General features: G+C 44.4%; 1 protein-coding gene across 3 annotated transcripts in view; it reads right to left on the bottom strand.

Annotated features, from left to right (window-relative positions):
• The window catches only part of ano7 (anoctamin 7), a 199348-nt gene that overhangs the window by 87263 nt on the left and 94742 nt on the right, over window positions 1-17343 (bottom strand). For all 3 annotated transcript variants that reach the window (XM_072255798.1, XM_072255797.1, XM_072255799.1), the window contains 4 exons: window positions 16161-16271; window positions 12326-12491; window positions 11396-11486; window positions 6008-6104 (listed from right to left, as the gene is read on the bottom strand). In XM_072255798.1, the coding sequence (XP_072111899.1) occupies window positions 6008-6104; window positions 11396-11486; window positions 12326-12491; window positions 16161-16271 (465 nt within the window). The remainder of the gene's footprint in view (window positions 1-6007; window positions 6105-11395; window positions 11487-12325; window positions 12492-16160; window positions 16272-17343) is intronic.

Here is a 17343-nt window from a genome sequence, read left to right as displayed (position 1 = left end):
CACGACAAGATCGCTAATTAACTCTTCCTCATTGCTCAAAACCCAGTCCAGAATAGCCTGCTCTCTAGTCGGTTCCTCGACATGTTGGTTCAAAAAACCATCCCGCATACATTCCAAGAAATCCTCTTCCTCAGCACCTTTACCAATTTGGTTCACCCAATCTACATGTAGATTGAAGTCACCCATTATAACTGCTGTTCCTTTATTGCACACATTTCTAATTTCCTGTTTAATACCATCTCCGACCTCACTACTACTGTTAGGTGGCCTGTACACAACTCCCACCAGCGTTTTCTGCCCCTTAGTGTTACGCAGCTCTACCCATATCGATTCCACATCTTCCCGGCTTATGTCCTTCCTTTCTATTGCGTTAATCTCTTCTTTAACCAGCAACGCCACCCCACCTCCCCTTCCTTCATGTCTATCCCTCCTGAATATTGAATATCCCTGAACGTTGAACTCCTATCCCTGGTCACCCTGGAGCCATGTCTCTGTGATCCCAACTATATCATAATGATTAATAACAATCTGCATTTTCAATTCATCCACCTTATTACGAATGCTCCTTGCATTGACACACAAAGCCTTCAGGCGCTCTTTTACAACTCTCTTAGCCCTTATACAATTATGCTGAAAGGTGGCCCTTTTTAATGCTTGCCCTGGATTTGTCGGCCTGCCACTTTTACTTTTCTCCATAGTACTTTTTGTTTCTACCCTCACTTTACACCCCTCTGTCTCTCTGCACTGGTTCCCATCCCCCTGTAGTGAACTAACCTCCTCACGCCTAGCCTCTTTAATTTGATTCCCACCCCCCAACCATTCTAGTTTAAAGTCACCTCAGTAGCCCCCGCTAATCTCCCTGCCAGGATATTGGTCCCCCTAGGATTCAAGTGTAACCCGTCCTTTTTGTACAGGTCACGCCTGCGCCAAAAGAGGTCCCAATGATCCAAAAACTTGAATCCCTGCCCCCTGCTCCAATCCCTCAGCCACGCATTTATCCTCCACCTCATCGCATTCCTACTCTCACTGTCGCGTGGCACAGGCAGTAATCCCGAGATTACTACCTTTGCGGTCCTTTTTCTCAACTCCCTTCCTAGCTCCCTATATTCTCCTTTCAGGACCTCATCCCTTTTCCTACCTATGTCATTGGTACCTATATGTACCACGACCTCTGGCTCCTCACCCTCCCACTTCAGGATATCTTGGACACAATCAGAAATATCCCAGACCCTGGCACCAGGGAGGCAAACTACCATCCGGGTCTCTGGACTGCGTCCACAGAATCGCCTATCTGACCCCCTTACTATCGAGTCCCCTATCACAACTGCCCTCCTCTTCCTTGCCCTACCCTTCTGAGCTACAGGACCGGACTCTGTGCCGGAGGCACGGCCACTGTCGCTTCCCCCGGGTAAGCTGTCCCCCCCAGCAGTACTCAAACAGGAGTACCTGTTGTTAAGGGGCACAGCCACTGGGGTACTCCCTATTACCTGACCTTTCCCCTTCCCCCTCCTAACCGTGACCCACTTGTCTGCCTCCCGTGGCCCCGGCATGACCACCTGCCTGCAACTCCTCTCTATCACCTCCTCACTCTCCCTGACCAGACGAAGGTCATCGAGCTGCAGCTCCAGTTCCGTAACGCGGTCCCTTAGGAGCTGCATCTCGATGCACCTGGCGCAGATGTAGACATCCAGGAGGCTTGTAGACTCCAGGGCCTCCCACATCCGACACCAAGAACAGCAAACTGCCCTCACGCTCATACTGCCCCTCTCCTCAAATAACAACAGAAAATGAATGCCAAACCTCCCTCGCCTCGCCTGTTACCGCCTAAGCCCGTTGAGCCGAAGCCCTTAAGCCTTCACTCTGCTCCCAGCTCACTCCGCAGCCCGCAAACTCCGCTGCCCGCTCTATGAGGCTCTGTTCCTTTTAAATCTGCCGCGCTGCACAGCCCGACGTCACATGCCTGCGCAGTCCCGCCTCTCAGAACGTTCATTAGCTATATTTAAGAGGGAGTTAGATATGGCCCTTGTGGCTATGGGGGTCAGGGGGTATGGAGGGAAGGCTGGGGCGGTGTTCTGAGTTGGATGATCAGCCATGATCATAATAAATGGCGGTGCAGGCTCGAAGGGCCGAATGGCCTACTCCTGCACCTATTTTCTATGTTTCTATGTTTCTATGTTTCATGGTATATGCCAGTGATATTGTACCTGATTCTGACACTAACATCTTGCCAAGGACTGAAGTCAGGTAAATTATCCTATAATTTCCTGTCTTTTTGCTTCCCGCCCCGCCCCCCCACTTAGAGTGAAGCAACAGCTGCAATTTTCCAGTCTTCCAGCAGTCTTCCAGAACCATTCCATAATCTAGTGACTCTTGAAAGATCATTACTGATGCTTTCACAATCTCTTAAGCTACCTCTTTCAGAATCCAGGGGTGTAGTTGACCTGGTCCAGGTGGCTTATCTACGTCAGACCCTTCAGCTTCCCAAGCACCTTTTCCTTAGTAATAGCAATTACATTCACTTCTACCTCATTACGTGAATTTCTGGCATGCTGCTGGTGTGTTCCACAGTGATGACTGGCGCAAAATTGAGCTCATATCCCATTTCTTTCTCCCCATTACAACCTCTTCAGTGTCATTTTCCAACAGTCTGATCTCCACTCTCACCTCTTTTTCCTCATTTATATTTCTGAAAAAAACCTTTGGTACCTTCTTTGATATTATTGGCTTGCTTACCTTTGTATTCCATCTTTTCTCTCCTTATGGCTTTTTAGGTTGCTTCCTGGTGGTTTTAAAAGCTTCCCACTAATTATTGCTATATGATTGATATGCTCTCTCTTTTGCTTTTATGCTGCCTTTGACTTCCCTTGTTGGCCATGATTGCGTCATCCAATCTTTACAGTGCTTTTTTTGGGATGAACCGATCCTGCGCATTCCAAATTACCCCCAGAAACACTCGCCATTGTTGCTCTGCTGTCATTCCTGCTAGTGTCTCATTCTGATCAACTTTGGCCAGTTCCTCTCTCATGCCTCTGTAGTTCCCTTTACTCCACCGTAATACTGATACATCTGACTTCAGCTTCTCCATCTCAAACTGCAGGGTGAATTCTGTCATTAGGATCCTGCCTCCTCAGGGTTTCTTTCCCTTGAGCTCCCTAATCAAATCTGGTTCATTACACAGCACCCAATCCAGAATTGCCTTTTCCCTAGTGGGCTTGACCACAAGATGCTCTAAAAAGCCACCTTGTGGGCATTCTACAAATTCCTTCTCTTGAGATGCAGCACCAACCTGATTTTCCCACTTGCCCTGCATATTGAAATCTTCATGACCATCATAATATTGCCCTTTTTACACTCATTTTCTATCTCCCATTGTAATTTGTACTCAAGAGGAGAAGATGGCAGCGTGGTGATGTCTGTTATTTGTCAAGTAGGGTGCCGTGAACAATCCTGATTTGATGGAGACGGACATGACAGCACGGAGGAACATCCGGTGAAACTTCTGAAATGCTGCTTCACTGCTGCTGCTACTGTGTGGTCCAGAATCTCCGGAGGAGAAGGCCCTGAGTCCTCGGCTTTGCTTGTTGCTTGGCGGCCGGGGTGGGGTCGAAGCACTCGGCAGAGGATGGTGCTCGGAGAGGCTGTGTCAGAGGGGCTGGTCAGAGGCTCAAAGTTTTCGGATGGACTCAGAGTCGGCTGCGGTCGGGTGGTTACAATGCATCGGCAAGTTGTCGGCGCTTGGAGGTTCATGGCAGGGAGAGTTCCTCCCTTCTGCTGCCTGCGTGAGATGATAAGTCAATAGGGACTTTGAGGCTTTTTTTTTTACCGTGCCCATGGTCTGCTCTTTATCAAATTATGGTTTTGCTTTGCACTGTTGTAAATATATGTTATAATTATGTGGTTTTGTCAGTTTTAGTCTTGGTTTGACCTGTTTTTTTTGTGACATCATTCTGGAGGAACATTGTATCATTTTTTAATGCATGCATTTCTAAATGACAATAAATGAGGACTGAGTGTCCTCATAATCTAATCTAATAATCCAATATCTTTTTACCCTTGCAGTTTCTTAACTCTAACCACAATGATTCTGGACCTTCTAATCCTGTGTCATCCCTTTCTAAGGATTTGACTTAATTTATTACCAACAGAACCACCCCAACCCCTCTGCCCACCTGCCTGTCTTTTCAATGCAATGTATATCCTTGGATGTTGAGCTCCCAACTGTGATCCCCCTTCAGCCACGACTGTGATGCCCATAGCATCACACTTGCCAATTTCTAACTGTGCTGCAAGATCATCTACTATATAGTATTTCATAAACATAAGAAATTCTGTAGATGCTGAAAATCCAAAGCAACGCACACAAAATGCTGGAGGAACTCAACAGGTCAGGCAGCATCTATGGAAATGAATAAACAGTTGATATTTCAGGCCGAGACCCTTCTTCAGGGAAGGAGGAAGACACTAGAATAAAAGGGTAGTAGGAGGGGAAGGAGGATAGATAGAAGGTGACAGGTGGTTAAGGGAGGTAAATGCTGGAGAGGAAGTAATCTGATGGGAGAGGAGAGTGGACTGTAGGAAAAAGGGAAGGAAGATGGACCTGGGTGGAGGTGATAGGCAGGTGAGAAAAGGTAAGAGGCCAGAATGGGGAATAGAACAAGAGGGGAGGGAGGGAGAAGGACTTCTTTTTAACCTGAAGAAATCTGTACTCATCCTGCCTGGTTGGAAACTACTTAGATGGAATACGAGGTGTCACTCCTCCACACTGAGGGTGGCCTCATTTTTGCACAGGAGGAGGTCATGGACCGAAATGTTGGAACAGGATTGGGAATTGGAATTAAGATGTTTGGCCACCTGGAAGTTCCGCTTTTGGCGAATGGAATGGAGATGTTCAATGAAGCAGTCCTCCAATTTACCACGGGTTTCACCAGTATAGAGGAGGCTGCATCAGGAGCACTGAACACAATAGATGACCCCAGCGGATTTGCGGGTGAAGTGCTGCATTTAAATAGAACACCTTCATTGCCATTCTCTATTTTGTCTCCATGTTGCTGGATGTTAAATTCTTATCCCTTTCTAAACTTTGTCATTTTTGGTGGTCCCATTTCCTCCCACCAGAAACATGGGTTGATAAGTTAACTGGCCACGGCAAACTAAATCTAGATCATTACCTGCCACTTGAATCTAATCTTTTGTCTGCTCATTTGGGGAATCAAGTAAAGTTTTACTTGATTTCCCAGTCTGTCTCTTGGTTTAGTTTTGCCACTTCTTTTGGATTTCCTTTTGTCTGTCATGCCTAAAGTGTAATATCCATTCACTTCTTCTCTTCGTTTGTTTCAGAACCATTACACTACTGTTTCTACCTGTGCTCACCCCATTTCCTTACAGAATGTGGATCCGGACTATTTCAGATGGAGCTCTTCCTAATTTAGTTTTTTCCCCTATTTGTCCAGCTCTTATTGTCCCAAAAGAGGAAACAATTTTCCCTCAACACTCCTTCAAGCAAGCCACAAGTTCACCTTCCTAACCTTCTAAAACCTTTGCCATTTTGATCTGTCTAGGGTTATAACCATTGAGATCTTGGTTCTTTGAGTTAGCCAGCATGTAGTACTTACCAGAAAAGAGCTCCAGCTTATTCTAAGATTTCAGTCAAACTACACCACATCTAGTTCTCACTCCAATATCCTTTCAAGTTGCCTCAAGATGTTGTTGACACTGACCACAGCTAACCAAGACATATGAGATTCCGAATCATGCTTTCCAAGGATTTTACCACTTAATATTTTGTAAAGCTTTCATCTTCCACATGCCCAGTTTCCTTTAAATATATCTGTATTGAATGCCATACTCATTAATGGAATAGTGATGTCTGTATAATAAACTCTGTGTGTAGTCATTACTCCTACATTAGTTACTGCCCAAGACATTTCCTGTGTCATGATCCCACAGCAAGGAATGTATAGGTGGTTGGGTGACTTAAATAAGCTTTAGAATGAAGAACTAGGATTACCTTAAAGGTTGTGCAGATGCTGGAGAGTTTCCAGGACGTGCAGAACTTACAGAGTGGACACATGGTATAGTTGGATCCTTCTTCACAGATTTCCTTTCTAGGTGTGAATGCAGAGATGAAGCAGAACCTCAAGATAAAGTCCAAATCAAGTGCCATGTATCCGGAAACAAAACATAACCCTAAGGTCTACAAAAATGGCTCTTGGCATTTGACCAATTGTAAAAGTTGAGTAAATCTTTTGCAGCAACATGCTTTGAGGAGCCTACTGGATTTTGAAGTCAATTTTCTACTCCGTTCTACTTCATCTGAGGTTTCTCACGGATAAGAAGTTGGAGACAGGTTTTGTGGATAGTACGAGTTAATTGTTTTACCAAATGCAAGAAGATATTACATCATAAGACCATAAGACACGAGAGCAGAATTAGGCCATTCACTCCATCAAGTCTGCCCAGCCATTCGATCATGGCTGATTTATCATCTCTTTCAACCCCATTCTCCTGCCTTCTCTCAATGACCTTTGACATCCTCACTAGTTAAGAACCTATCAAAGTCTGCTTTAAATACACCCCATGACTTAGCCTCCATAGCCAAATGTGGCATAGATTCATCACCTTCTATCTAAAGAAAATCCTCCTCATCTCTGCTCCAAAGGGACATCTTTCTATTCCACTCTATCTAGGCCATTCAATATTCAATAGGTTTCAATGAGATCACCCTCTCATTCTTCTAAACTGTAGTGAGTACCGACCCAGAACCATCAAACACTTCTCTTGTTTACCCTTTCAGACCGAGAATGGTCTCATGAACATCCTCTGCACCCTCTTCAATACCAGCACATCCTTTCTTAGATAAGGGGTCAAAAACTGCACACAATACTCCAAATCTGGTCTGACCAATGCCTTATAAAGCCCTAGCATTAATTCTTGCTTTTATATTCTAGTCCTCTCTACTGAATGCTAACATTGCATTTATCTTCCTCACCACTGACTCAACCTGCAAATTAATCTTTAGGGAATCCTGCACTAGGACTCCCAAGTCCCTTTGCATTTCTGAGTTCTGAAAATGGTCTACAGTTTTATTCCTTCTACCAAAGTGTATGACCAAACACTTCCCAACACTGTATTCCATCTGACACTTCTTCGTTCATTCTCCTACGTCTAAGACCTTTCGCAGACTTCCTGCTTGCTCAACACTACCTGCCCCTTTACCTATCTTCATATTGTCCACCAACTTGGCTACAAAGCCATCAATTCCGTCATCCACATCATTGACATATATAACACGAAAAGAAGCGGTCCCAACGTTGACCCTTGCAGAATACCATTAGTCACCAGCAGCTAACCAGGAAGGGCCCCCTTTATTCCCACTCTTTGCTTCTGGCCAGAGAGCCAATCTTCTGTCCATGCTAGTACCTTTCCATAATACTATGGGTTCTTATCTTGTTTAACAGCCTCGTGTGTGGCACCTTGCCAAAGACCTTCTGAAAATCCAAGTGAACAATATCCACTGACTCTACTTAGTCTATTCTGCTTATTATTTCCTCAAAACAATCCAACAGATTTATCAGGAAAGATTTCTCCTTCTGGAAACCATGCTAATTTTGTCCTAATTATCATGTGCCTCCAAGTATCACAAAACCTCATCCTTAATAATGGACTCCAACATCTTCCCAATTACTGAAATCAGGCTCACTGGCCTATAATTCCTATCTTTTGCTTCCCTCCTTTCTAAAACAGTGGAGTGACATTTGTGATTTTCTAGTCCTCCAAAATCATTCTAAAACCTTCAGCTAGTTCAGTCTTGGAAAGCTCGTACTGATTAACTGTGGTTGGATGAGCAGAAAACCATTCCAGCCACAATCACTTCCAATGGGAAAGCACTGTAATGAGACCAACCGGTTTTGAAGGTATGGAAGTTTACTTTATAACAGTATTTGAGGCTGACAAGTTGAGAAGGTAACTTGGTTAGATGCCATTTAAAGATGTGGCCCTGGTCATAAATGAAAAGATCACCTCTGGAATCTGAGAGCATTTATACTTGTTCAGGACCATTTAAGTTTTGCATACGATGTCATGTGCACGGGAAATATCATCTAGATTTAAAGGCAATGGTGTTGTTCGTAGAGTTACAGGCATAAAGCTTCTGCTCCCTGTGAAACAGATTCAGTGTTGTAGGACTATATATGCACAGATGCTGAACTGCACATCCTGTGTTCCCAGACTACAAGAGATTACCCCAGGTATAAAATATACTCCTGCAATATGCATGTCCAGAGTTCCTGTGTTTCAGAGGCTGCGTTCTTGTGCCACGTCTGCACTGTTGCTTTGCTTACGTACGGTGTCCTGGAACACATTTCTCTTTCTGCTAGTCTAGATTCACAGTCTTCCAGCTGCTGAGCCAGAATCACAGGAGCATTGCACATTGTTCCAGTAACTGCGTGGGTTTCTTCTGAGTGGTAAATTGGTTCATTGATAAATTATCTTGTTATTGGTGCTTCAATTTCCTCCCATAGCTGACAGTGCATCGGTGGGTAGCCTAATTAGCTGCTGTAAAATGCCCCTGGTGTGTAGGTGAGTGGAAGAATCTGGCAGGAGTTGAAGGGAGTGTGAAAGGGAATAGATTACAAAGAAGTGAAGAAAGAGTGAGAGTATTGCTCTGAGATTCTATAGGCTAAATGGCCTTTTTCGATGTTGTATGAAATATGAAAGGAAACTGTATGCTCCTGGGTCACACAAGAACTCATGGGCAATCAACTCAATGTTGCTACTTAATAACAGTCATTTTCTTTCTGTTATCAGACCACACACCTCCGTGGGTTGGCCTTACCTCTGAACAATTTGTTTACAATTTGTACTTCCCGACACAAGATTGGAGTCAGAGTGTAGATATGTTCATTAAGGTGACATTCCGACTGTGGTCACTGTCTACTGTAACACTCTTTGAACTGTAGAGAGGTACAAAATAAATAACAATCTCTACAACTTGACACTCTCAGGTTACAGAACGGAATAGTGCAACCATCCCCTGATTTGTCATAGTCCGGTCCGTGAAGTCCGTATTCCGGTTCACGGTCCAGTCCATTGATCATTGTTCCAGGTTTTCCTATCTACCCTGTTTCTGTCCTTGTTGAGCTACTTGAGGCAGCTGATGCTCGTTGGGGCTGGCTGCATAAATACCTCCAGAGACCGGGCGCGGCTGCTGGATTGTTCTTGTCCTTACTCCTTGTATCCCTTCCTCTGCCCTCTGTTTCCTCGCCTGAAGCCCTGCCTTGTCTTGCCAGTAACTCTCGCCTCGCCTGAAGTTCTGTCTCACCTTGCTTTGCCAGAAGCCCTGCCTTGTCTTGCTGTCTGGTCCTGGAGCCACCCTGTACCTAGCTCCTTTCCTATCCCTTGCCTCCGCCCAAGTAAGCCAGGCCGTCTTGCCATTACCTGGGGTTGGTTCTGTCCCTTCCTGTCCTTTGCCTCTGCCCAGGTAAGCCAGGCTGTCTTGCCATTACCTGGGGTTGGTTCTATCCCTTCCTGTCCCTTGCCTCTGTCGGGTGGTGATCCGCGCCCTGCCCAGGTAGAGCCTGCCAAGCCTCGCCTCAAGTCTCCAGCCTCACCTCTAGACTGCAGACTCCAGCCTCCTGCCTAGCCCCGGGCCTGAAGTGTCCAGCCTCCGGCCTCGCCCCGAGCTTGAAGGCTCCAGCCTCTAGCCTCTTGCCAAGCCAAGCCAAGTTTCTAGCCTCAAGCTTCAAGCCTGTAGATTTCTGCCCCGTCCTGCCTGCTTGCCAAGCCTCGTCCTTGCCTAGTTCTGGGGTCCGAGTCAGAGGCAAGACCCAGGTACTGGGTCCTTGTCCAGTCTCTGGCTCAGAGTCCAAGCCCAAGCTCCTAGCTCTCTTGTTCAGTCCTGTTCCTGGTTCCTGGTTTTCCTGTCCATGTCCTTGCCTTCGCCCTGTATCCTAGTCCTGTCTCTAGTACTTCAGTGTCTGTGTCTTGCTCTTGGGTCCGTCCCCAGCCACTGCCCTTATGACATGATTATGTCGAACATATTTAAATAGTAACAGACCACTGACTTGTCTTTGATGGTGTCTTTCTCTTTTTTTTGCACTAAGGTTTAAAAGAAAGGCTTTTGAAGATACTTTTTTCCACTGTACGTTATAATTTTATGTACAATTGCTATGTTGTGTACTATTTGTACCCACATGCCTGTGATGCTATTGCACACGTTTTCATTGTGTAGTATCATGTGTACATGATAAATTTGACTGGACATGTGACCACAGTGACACAAAACAAATACTATTTATGCTACATCTACCACAAATTCACTGCGACACACAAATTCAGATTCTGCAGTATGTAATGAAATTACAATTACCTGGAGGACAGGGAAATGCTTTAAGAATGATCTCAAAACCTACTCTTCCATTAAAAAAAAGGATCTAGTGCTTTCTCGGCGTATCTAATCAATACATTGTTCTCAGGCTTCCAGCCGTGTGCAGATACTGTATCAATTGTAACCAACATTTCAAAGGTTCAAAGATGGTGGAGTTTCTTATCAAAACGTCAGTTAAGATTGATACCTGTACGTGGCTGGAAGCCTGAGAAAAGCTTATTAATCTATTGTTATATTTGCACCAAAACTTGACCCACAACTGATCAAAGTGGAGAATCAAGGAGGGTACAGATCACATTATAGAATCTCAACAATGAGAGCACACAGGGACCCAGCAAAGGCAGTGAAGAGAAATTTCCCACCCCCCATCCAATTTACCAGAGCCTAACCTATCTGCAGCAGAGGCTGCAGATCCCACATTAACTTTACCAGTTACCTCAAACCCCACAGAGATGGAGTGGAAGCAAATCATTCTAGTTCCTAAGGAATGCCTAACAAGAACACATTATGCCTCTGTTTAATCTACATTACTATACAGTATGTGTATGGCTTACTGTGTCTATATGCAGACAATCTATAAGGCATGTATAGACTGTGTGGCCATGTAGTATGCATATTCAAACTATACTCATTTAACTATAATTATAATGCTATTATAATTATATTGTGTGTCTATAAACAAACTGTATTGTCACTGTGAGCATGTTTAGACTGAACCCCTTTACAATGTAACTGTAATCAGGCTGTAACACCGTAACTATCCTTGATTGTTGCAGCCCTGGAGGAAGAGAAGGCTCATAGAAATGCCCCATTCCCATCCAGCAGAAGATGCCTGCAGACCCCAGCAACCAGAAAATCAACCCACATCTGTCCCACCAATCTCCCAAACACAGGGTGTCCATAACCCATGGAGGACCTGTAGCTGCATTTAAACATGCTTTGATTTAGACCCCAGCGTTCTGTATTTGGAGTGTTTGATTCCACATTTTACTGATTTAATAGAGCACTTACGTGGGAGTGTCATCTATCAACATGAAGAACCCAGCAATGAGAACAAGGATTCCGACAACTGCTGCTGGCAACAGCCACCCTGTGTAAAACCCTGGAGAGGAAGACAAGTTAACATGTCAGTTTCAAGAGAGTAAATGCGACAAAAATATTTGAGTCTTTGGGGCAAAGTTGTCAAAGATAATAGATATTCAGAGCAAATAGGATAGGCCTAACAAATAACCGGGAAGCCTGTAAGGAGTTTGTACGTTCTCCCTGTGACCGCAAGGGTTTCCTCCAGATGCTCCTGTTTCCACCCACTGTCCAAAGATGGACCAGTTGGTAGATTAATTAGTCATTGTAAATTGTCCTATGATTTGGCTAGGGTTAAATCGGGGGATTGACAGGCGGCAAGGCTCGAAGGGCTGGAAGGGCCTATTCCCCACTGTATCTCAATAAATAAATAAATATACCATAACGTGACTGACTGGATGGATACATAGGATCCTTCAGAGCCAACAGGAGGGTACATTCGGTAAGACAAGGCCACAGGACAGGTATAATGGAAACCTCAGGACTGTCATAACATTAGTTCAAAAGCTTAATACCAACTGCAGCACCATAATTAGAATGAACTTGCTCAGCACTGACAAGTGAAACACCCATGGTTCGACAGCCACAACACTTCAAAAGCGGAAGTATATTCAACCTACCCAGGAGCTGCTTAATTAAGGCAACTAAAGGGATTTGGATTGAGTTAGTGTAAATAGTAGTTTTTTACAGGGAAAAAGGTGGGGGGCAAATGGGATGGAAATAAACTATGGGAGAATTGGCTGGATATTTGAGGGTGTGAGCTGCTGACAGGAGTTAGTTATTGGGTCCAGATCATGTCTCCTTTCTTCCAGTTGAGGTGATTGAGAGAGGGCAAGCCAAGATATCCGGAGAGATTCCTACCAATCCATGCAAAGTAAAAGGCAATCTTCTCTCCAAAGTATTTGCGGATGTGGTCCAGCGGCTGGTATTTGCACCACTTGCTCCAACAAGCCCAGTACTTGTACAGTATCTGTCGGTTGCTGAGATTCTCAGGGCACAGGTCACGCGTTGGGGATTTGTATGGACCCTGTGGAAAAGCCAGTCACAAGTCTTAGTGTGATGCCTCTAGACTGTAAGATATAGGAGCAGGATTAGGCCATTTGGCTCATCAAGTCTGCTCCACAATGATCCCTCTGAGTTATTATTCCTCTCAACCCCATTCTCCTGCCTTCTCCACATAACCTTTGACACCATTACTAAGCAAGTACTTATCAACCTCTGCTTTAAATATACCCAATGACATGGCCTCCACAACTGCCTAAGTCTCCCCAACTCTCAACATCCACTCTACCTCGGCCTTTTAATATTCAATAGGTTTCAATGAGATCCCTCCTCATCCTTCCAACGAGTACAGGCCCAGAGCTATCAAACCCTCATACGGTAACCCTTTCATTCCTGGGATCATTCTCATGAACCTCCTATAGACTCTCCCATGCCAGCACACCTCTTCTTTAAGGGGCTCAAAATTGCTTACAATACTCCAACTGTTGGCTGACCAATGCCTTATAAAACCTCAGCATTATACCCTTGCTTTTATATCCTAGACCTTTCAAAATGAATTCAAAATTACTTCAAAACATTCCAGTTGCCTTCCTTACCACTGACTCAACTTGCAAGTTATATAACCATATAACAATTACAGCACGGCAACAGGCTATCTCGGCCCTTCTAGTCCGTGCCGAGTGCTTACTCTCACCTAGTCCCACCGACCTGCACTCAGCCCATAACCCTCCATTCCTTTCCCATCCATTTTTTTTTTAAATGACAAAATCGAACCTGCCTCAACCACTTCTGCTGGAAGCTCGTTCCACACAGCTACCACTCTCTGAGTAAAGAAGTTCCCCCTCATGTTACCCCTAAACTTTTGCCCCCTAACTCTCAACTCATGTCCTCTTGTTTGAATCTCCCCCACTCTCAATGGAAAAACCTATCCACGTCAACTCTATCTATCCCCCTCATAATTTTAAACACCTCTATCAAGTCCCCCCTCAATCTTCTACGCTCCAAAGAATAAAAACCCAACTTGTTCAACCTTTCTCTGTAACTTAGGTGCTGAAACCAAGTTATCTTTAGGAAATCCTGCATGAGGACTCCAAAGTCCCTTTGAACCTCTGATTTCTGAATTTTCTCCCCTTTTAGGAAATAGTCTTTTCCCTTATTCTTTCTACCAAAGTGCACAACCATAGACTTCCTTATACTATATTCCATCTGCCACATTATTTTCCATTCTCCCAATCTGTCCAGGTCCCCCTGCAGACTTCCTGTTTCCTCAACACTACCTGTCCTTCCACCTATCTTTCTATTGTCTGCAAATTTGACCATAAAGCCATCAATTCTGTCGGCCAAATCATTGACCTACAGTATAATGTGAAAAGAATCAGTCCTAACACTGAACCCCTCTGGAACACCACTAGTCACCGGCAGCCAACCAGAAGAAGTCACCTTTATTCCCACTCTTTGCCTCCTGCCAGCCAGCATTCTATCCATGCTACTGTACTTCCTGTAGTATTATGGGCTCTTACCTTGTTGAACAGCCTCACATGTGGTATCTTGTCAAAGGCCTTCGGAAAATCCACTGACACTCCTGAATGTCATTTCCTCAAAGAATTCCAACAGGTTTGTCAGGCAAGATTTTCCTTTAAGGAAACCACGTTGACTTCGGCCTACTTTATCATGTGAAACCTCAAGTATCCCAAAATCCTTAACAATGAATTCCAACATCTTCCCAACCACTGGCACTGGTTAGAGTTTATCAGCCATATCCTTTCCAAGCTCTTCCATCAAGTTGTTCTCGTTTCCATCGCCTTGACTGAAGTCTCCAGCCAGAGGCTTTCTGCCCTGTCTGCCAACGTAACCCCTCCACCAGAGCAGGGCTGCAGCCACAGACTACAACTCACGATCAGTTTCTCACCATTCACTTTAAAGGGTGGAAAATTAGCAGGGATACAAAGGATCTCAACACTGCTTCATCCAATCCCCCTTCCACTAAGCAAGGCTCCAACAGAATAATGTTAACCTTCCAGAAGCCATCCCAATCTAGTCATTTCTCTTCCTTTTTTGTTCTCAGGCATTCCTTGGTTTCTCTAGCATAGACAGAGACATAGAAGAGTACAGCACAGGACCAGGCCCACAATGTTGTGCAGAACCAGCTAAAGAGTAAATAACAAAAACTAATTCCACCTACCTACACCACGTCCATATCCCTCCATCTTCCCCACATTCATTTGCCTACCTAAACGTCTCAGAAAAGCCTCTAATGTATTTGTCTCATCACCATACCAGGCATCTACCACACTCTGATTAAAAAACTTACCCCTCACATCCCCTTTGAACCTACCCCCCTCATCTTCAATGCATGCCCTCTGCCTTTTTAACACTCTTTCCTTCCCTCCCCATTATTCTGATGATTTTATTCTATCTATTTTTCTTTCTCCTGTACTCTCACTTTCCCCGCCTCCCCAACTCATCACTGCAGGTGGGTTCCCTTTGCCAAGCAGCAAACTCAGCTAACTGGTCAGGTCTGAAGGATCAGTGACAAAAGAAATGACCCTGTTTCATGCCCTCAGAGATGCTGCTTGACCTGCTAAGCATTTTCAACATGTTCTCTTTTTAAAATGGGATAACCCTGACCAGAAAGTACCCTTCTAAATCATCTCTGTACCTTCTTAATGTAGTCATACTGTGTGTTGTGAATGGAACGCAACTCCACAGCTATAAAAAAAACCACTGTGTTCTCTCTGCTCTTAAACCTCAAGCTCTGACCAATGTCTCCAGCACATTTTTAGTTGCCTCCTGTAGCTGCCGTCCGAGTGAATGTTAAATCAGTGCAGCCTGATTCGGGCCCACGCGGGTCAGCACGGTACCGACTCGGGCCCGCGCTGGTCAGCACGGTACTGAGCATTATAAATTACTGCTATACAGCCCAAAACAAGTTGGCACAGATGGTAATGGTAAGTAGAAGTCAGTACAGACAGCGACAGGTCAGTACAAGCTAGTACAGGTTAGTAGAACAAACTGGTATGCAATTGGCCCACACAATCCAAACAAGTGGATTAAATTGACAAAGGTAATGATGTGAATGTAGTGGGAGGATAATTAAATAACTTTCACCCTCGCGCAGTCAATGTGCAGCCCACAGTCCGTCAGCTGTTCTATACTCCAGTTCCCAAATTATTGGGCATCTGCCCTCCCCACGACCACATTTCCTTCCAGACTTCATACAATTTGCCACTTCTTTTTGTCCAGCTGACCACTGAAACCTTCCTGCAGCTATAACCTTCTCACTGTGAGCCACCCAGCCTGTTCTGGTATCGCCTGACATCATAGTACTTGAGTGTGGTGGAAAAATTATTCTATTCAAGTCTAAGCACAATTTTTCTGTGTTAAGCTGTTTCCACCTGAAATAAATCTATTTTTATGTTCTGTACTAACCTGCACTGACATTTTTAATTGCATCTTCTTGCCTTGATACTTACAACTTTCCTTCCTTTTCTATACTTAAACTCAGCATAGTCTCAAAATGCAAGACCACTCACTTAACTTCATTGAAATTATTTTGATCTTTGTACTCAGCGTTGCAATACTGTTGAAGTCCTTGTTTTGACTTCTGTATTCCCAGTTTGAACTCAGCTAACTTGCATCAGAAAACATTGCTGAGCTTGAGAGTTCTGGTATGTGAACAAAGTTTAGTACTTACATCATGAAGGGGGAATGCAGCTGAAAACACTTGTTCACTTAGGAGATTTTCAATACCAATCTGGGACTTCCGCTGAACTCCATAAACAGTGTTTTCTAATATCTGATAAACCTGTCCAAGAGAAAAGTGAGGCAAACATCAGAATCTATATAGAAATCACAACCTACAAAGGACAAATAAATGTTAAATAGAGGGAAGGCTCATAGCCACTATTATTAAGAATCAGACATAAAATGTCAAATTAAAGTAACATTTAATATTTAGATTCATATTATAAGTTTGATATTAACATTAAGGTTGTTTCTCAGAAATGAGGGTGGTGACTAGAGGTATACTGCAGCATTCAGGGTGAGGACTCTTGTTATTCTTTACATAAATGACCTGGATGTGAATACACAAGGCTTGATTAGTAAGCGTGCAGATAACATGAAATTAGGAGGTGGTGTTGAAAGTGAAGAAGTTTATTATAGATGACGAGGGGGAAGTGGGTCAAGGAGTAGCAAGCGGATTTCAGTATGACCAAGTGTGAAGTATTACTCTTTGGAAGACAAACCAGCTTATAGAGTGTAATGGAATGCAGGTACTTAGGTGTATAAGTACATAGTTCATTGAAGATGGGGTCACAGGTAGACGGGGGTGCAAAGGTCATTCAGCATGCAGCCCTTGATCAGTCAGGGCGCTGATTCTAGGCTTTGGGACATGACGTCGATTCTAGGCTTTGGGACATGACGTCGATTCTAGGCTTTGGGACATGACGTCGATTCTAAGCTTTGGGACATGACGTCGATTCTTGGCTTTGGGACATAACGTCGATTCTTGGCTTTGGGACATGACGTCGATTCTTGGCTTTGGGACATGACGTCGATTCTTGGCTTTGGGACATGACGTCGATTCTTGGCTTTGGGACATGACGTCGATTCTTGGCTTTGGGACATGATGTTGGTTCTAGGCTTTGGGACATGACGTCGATTCTTGGCTTTGGGACATGATGTCGGTTCTAGGCTTTGGGACATGACGTCGATTCTAGGCTTTGGGACATGACGTCGATTCTTGGCTTTGGGACATGATGTCGATTCTTGGCTTTGGGACATGATGTCTATTCTTGGCTTTGGGACATGATGTCGATTCTAGGCTTTGGGACATGACGTTGATTCTAGGCTTTGGGACATGACGTTGATTCTAG

Source organism: Mobula birostris, chromosome 4 (genome assembly GCF_030028105.1).
Source record: "Mobula birostris isolate sMobBir1 chromosome 4, sMobBir1.hap1, whole genome shotgun sequence".
NCBI classification, from domain to species: domain Eukaryota; kingdom Metazoa; phylum Chordata; class Chondrichthyes; order Myliobatiformes; family Myliobatidae; genus Mobula; species Mobula birostris.
The sequence above is the reverse complement of the archived record's forward strand: the minus strand, read 5'-3'. Positions and strand labels throughout refer to the sequence as shown.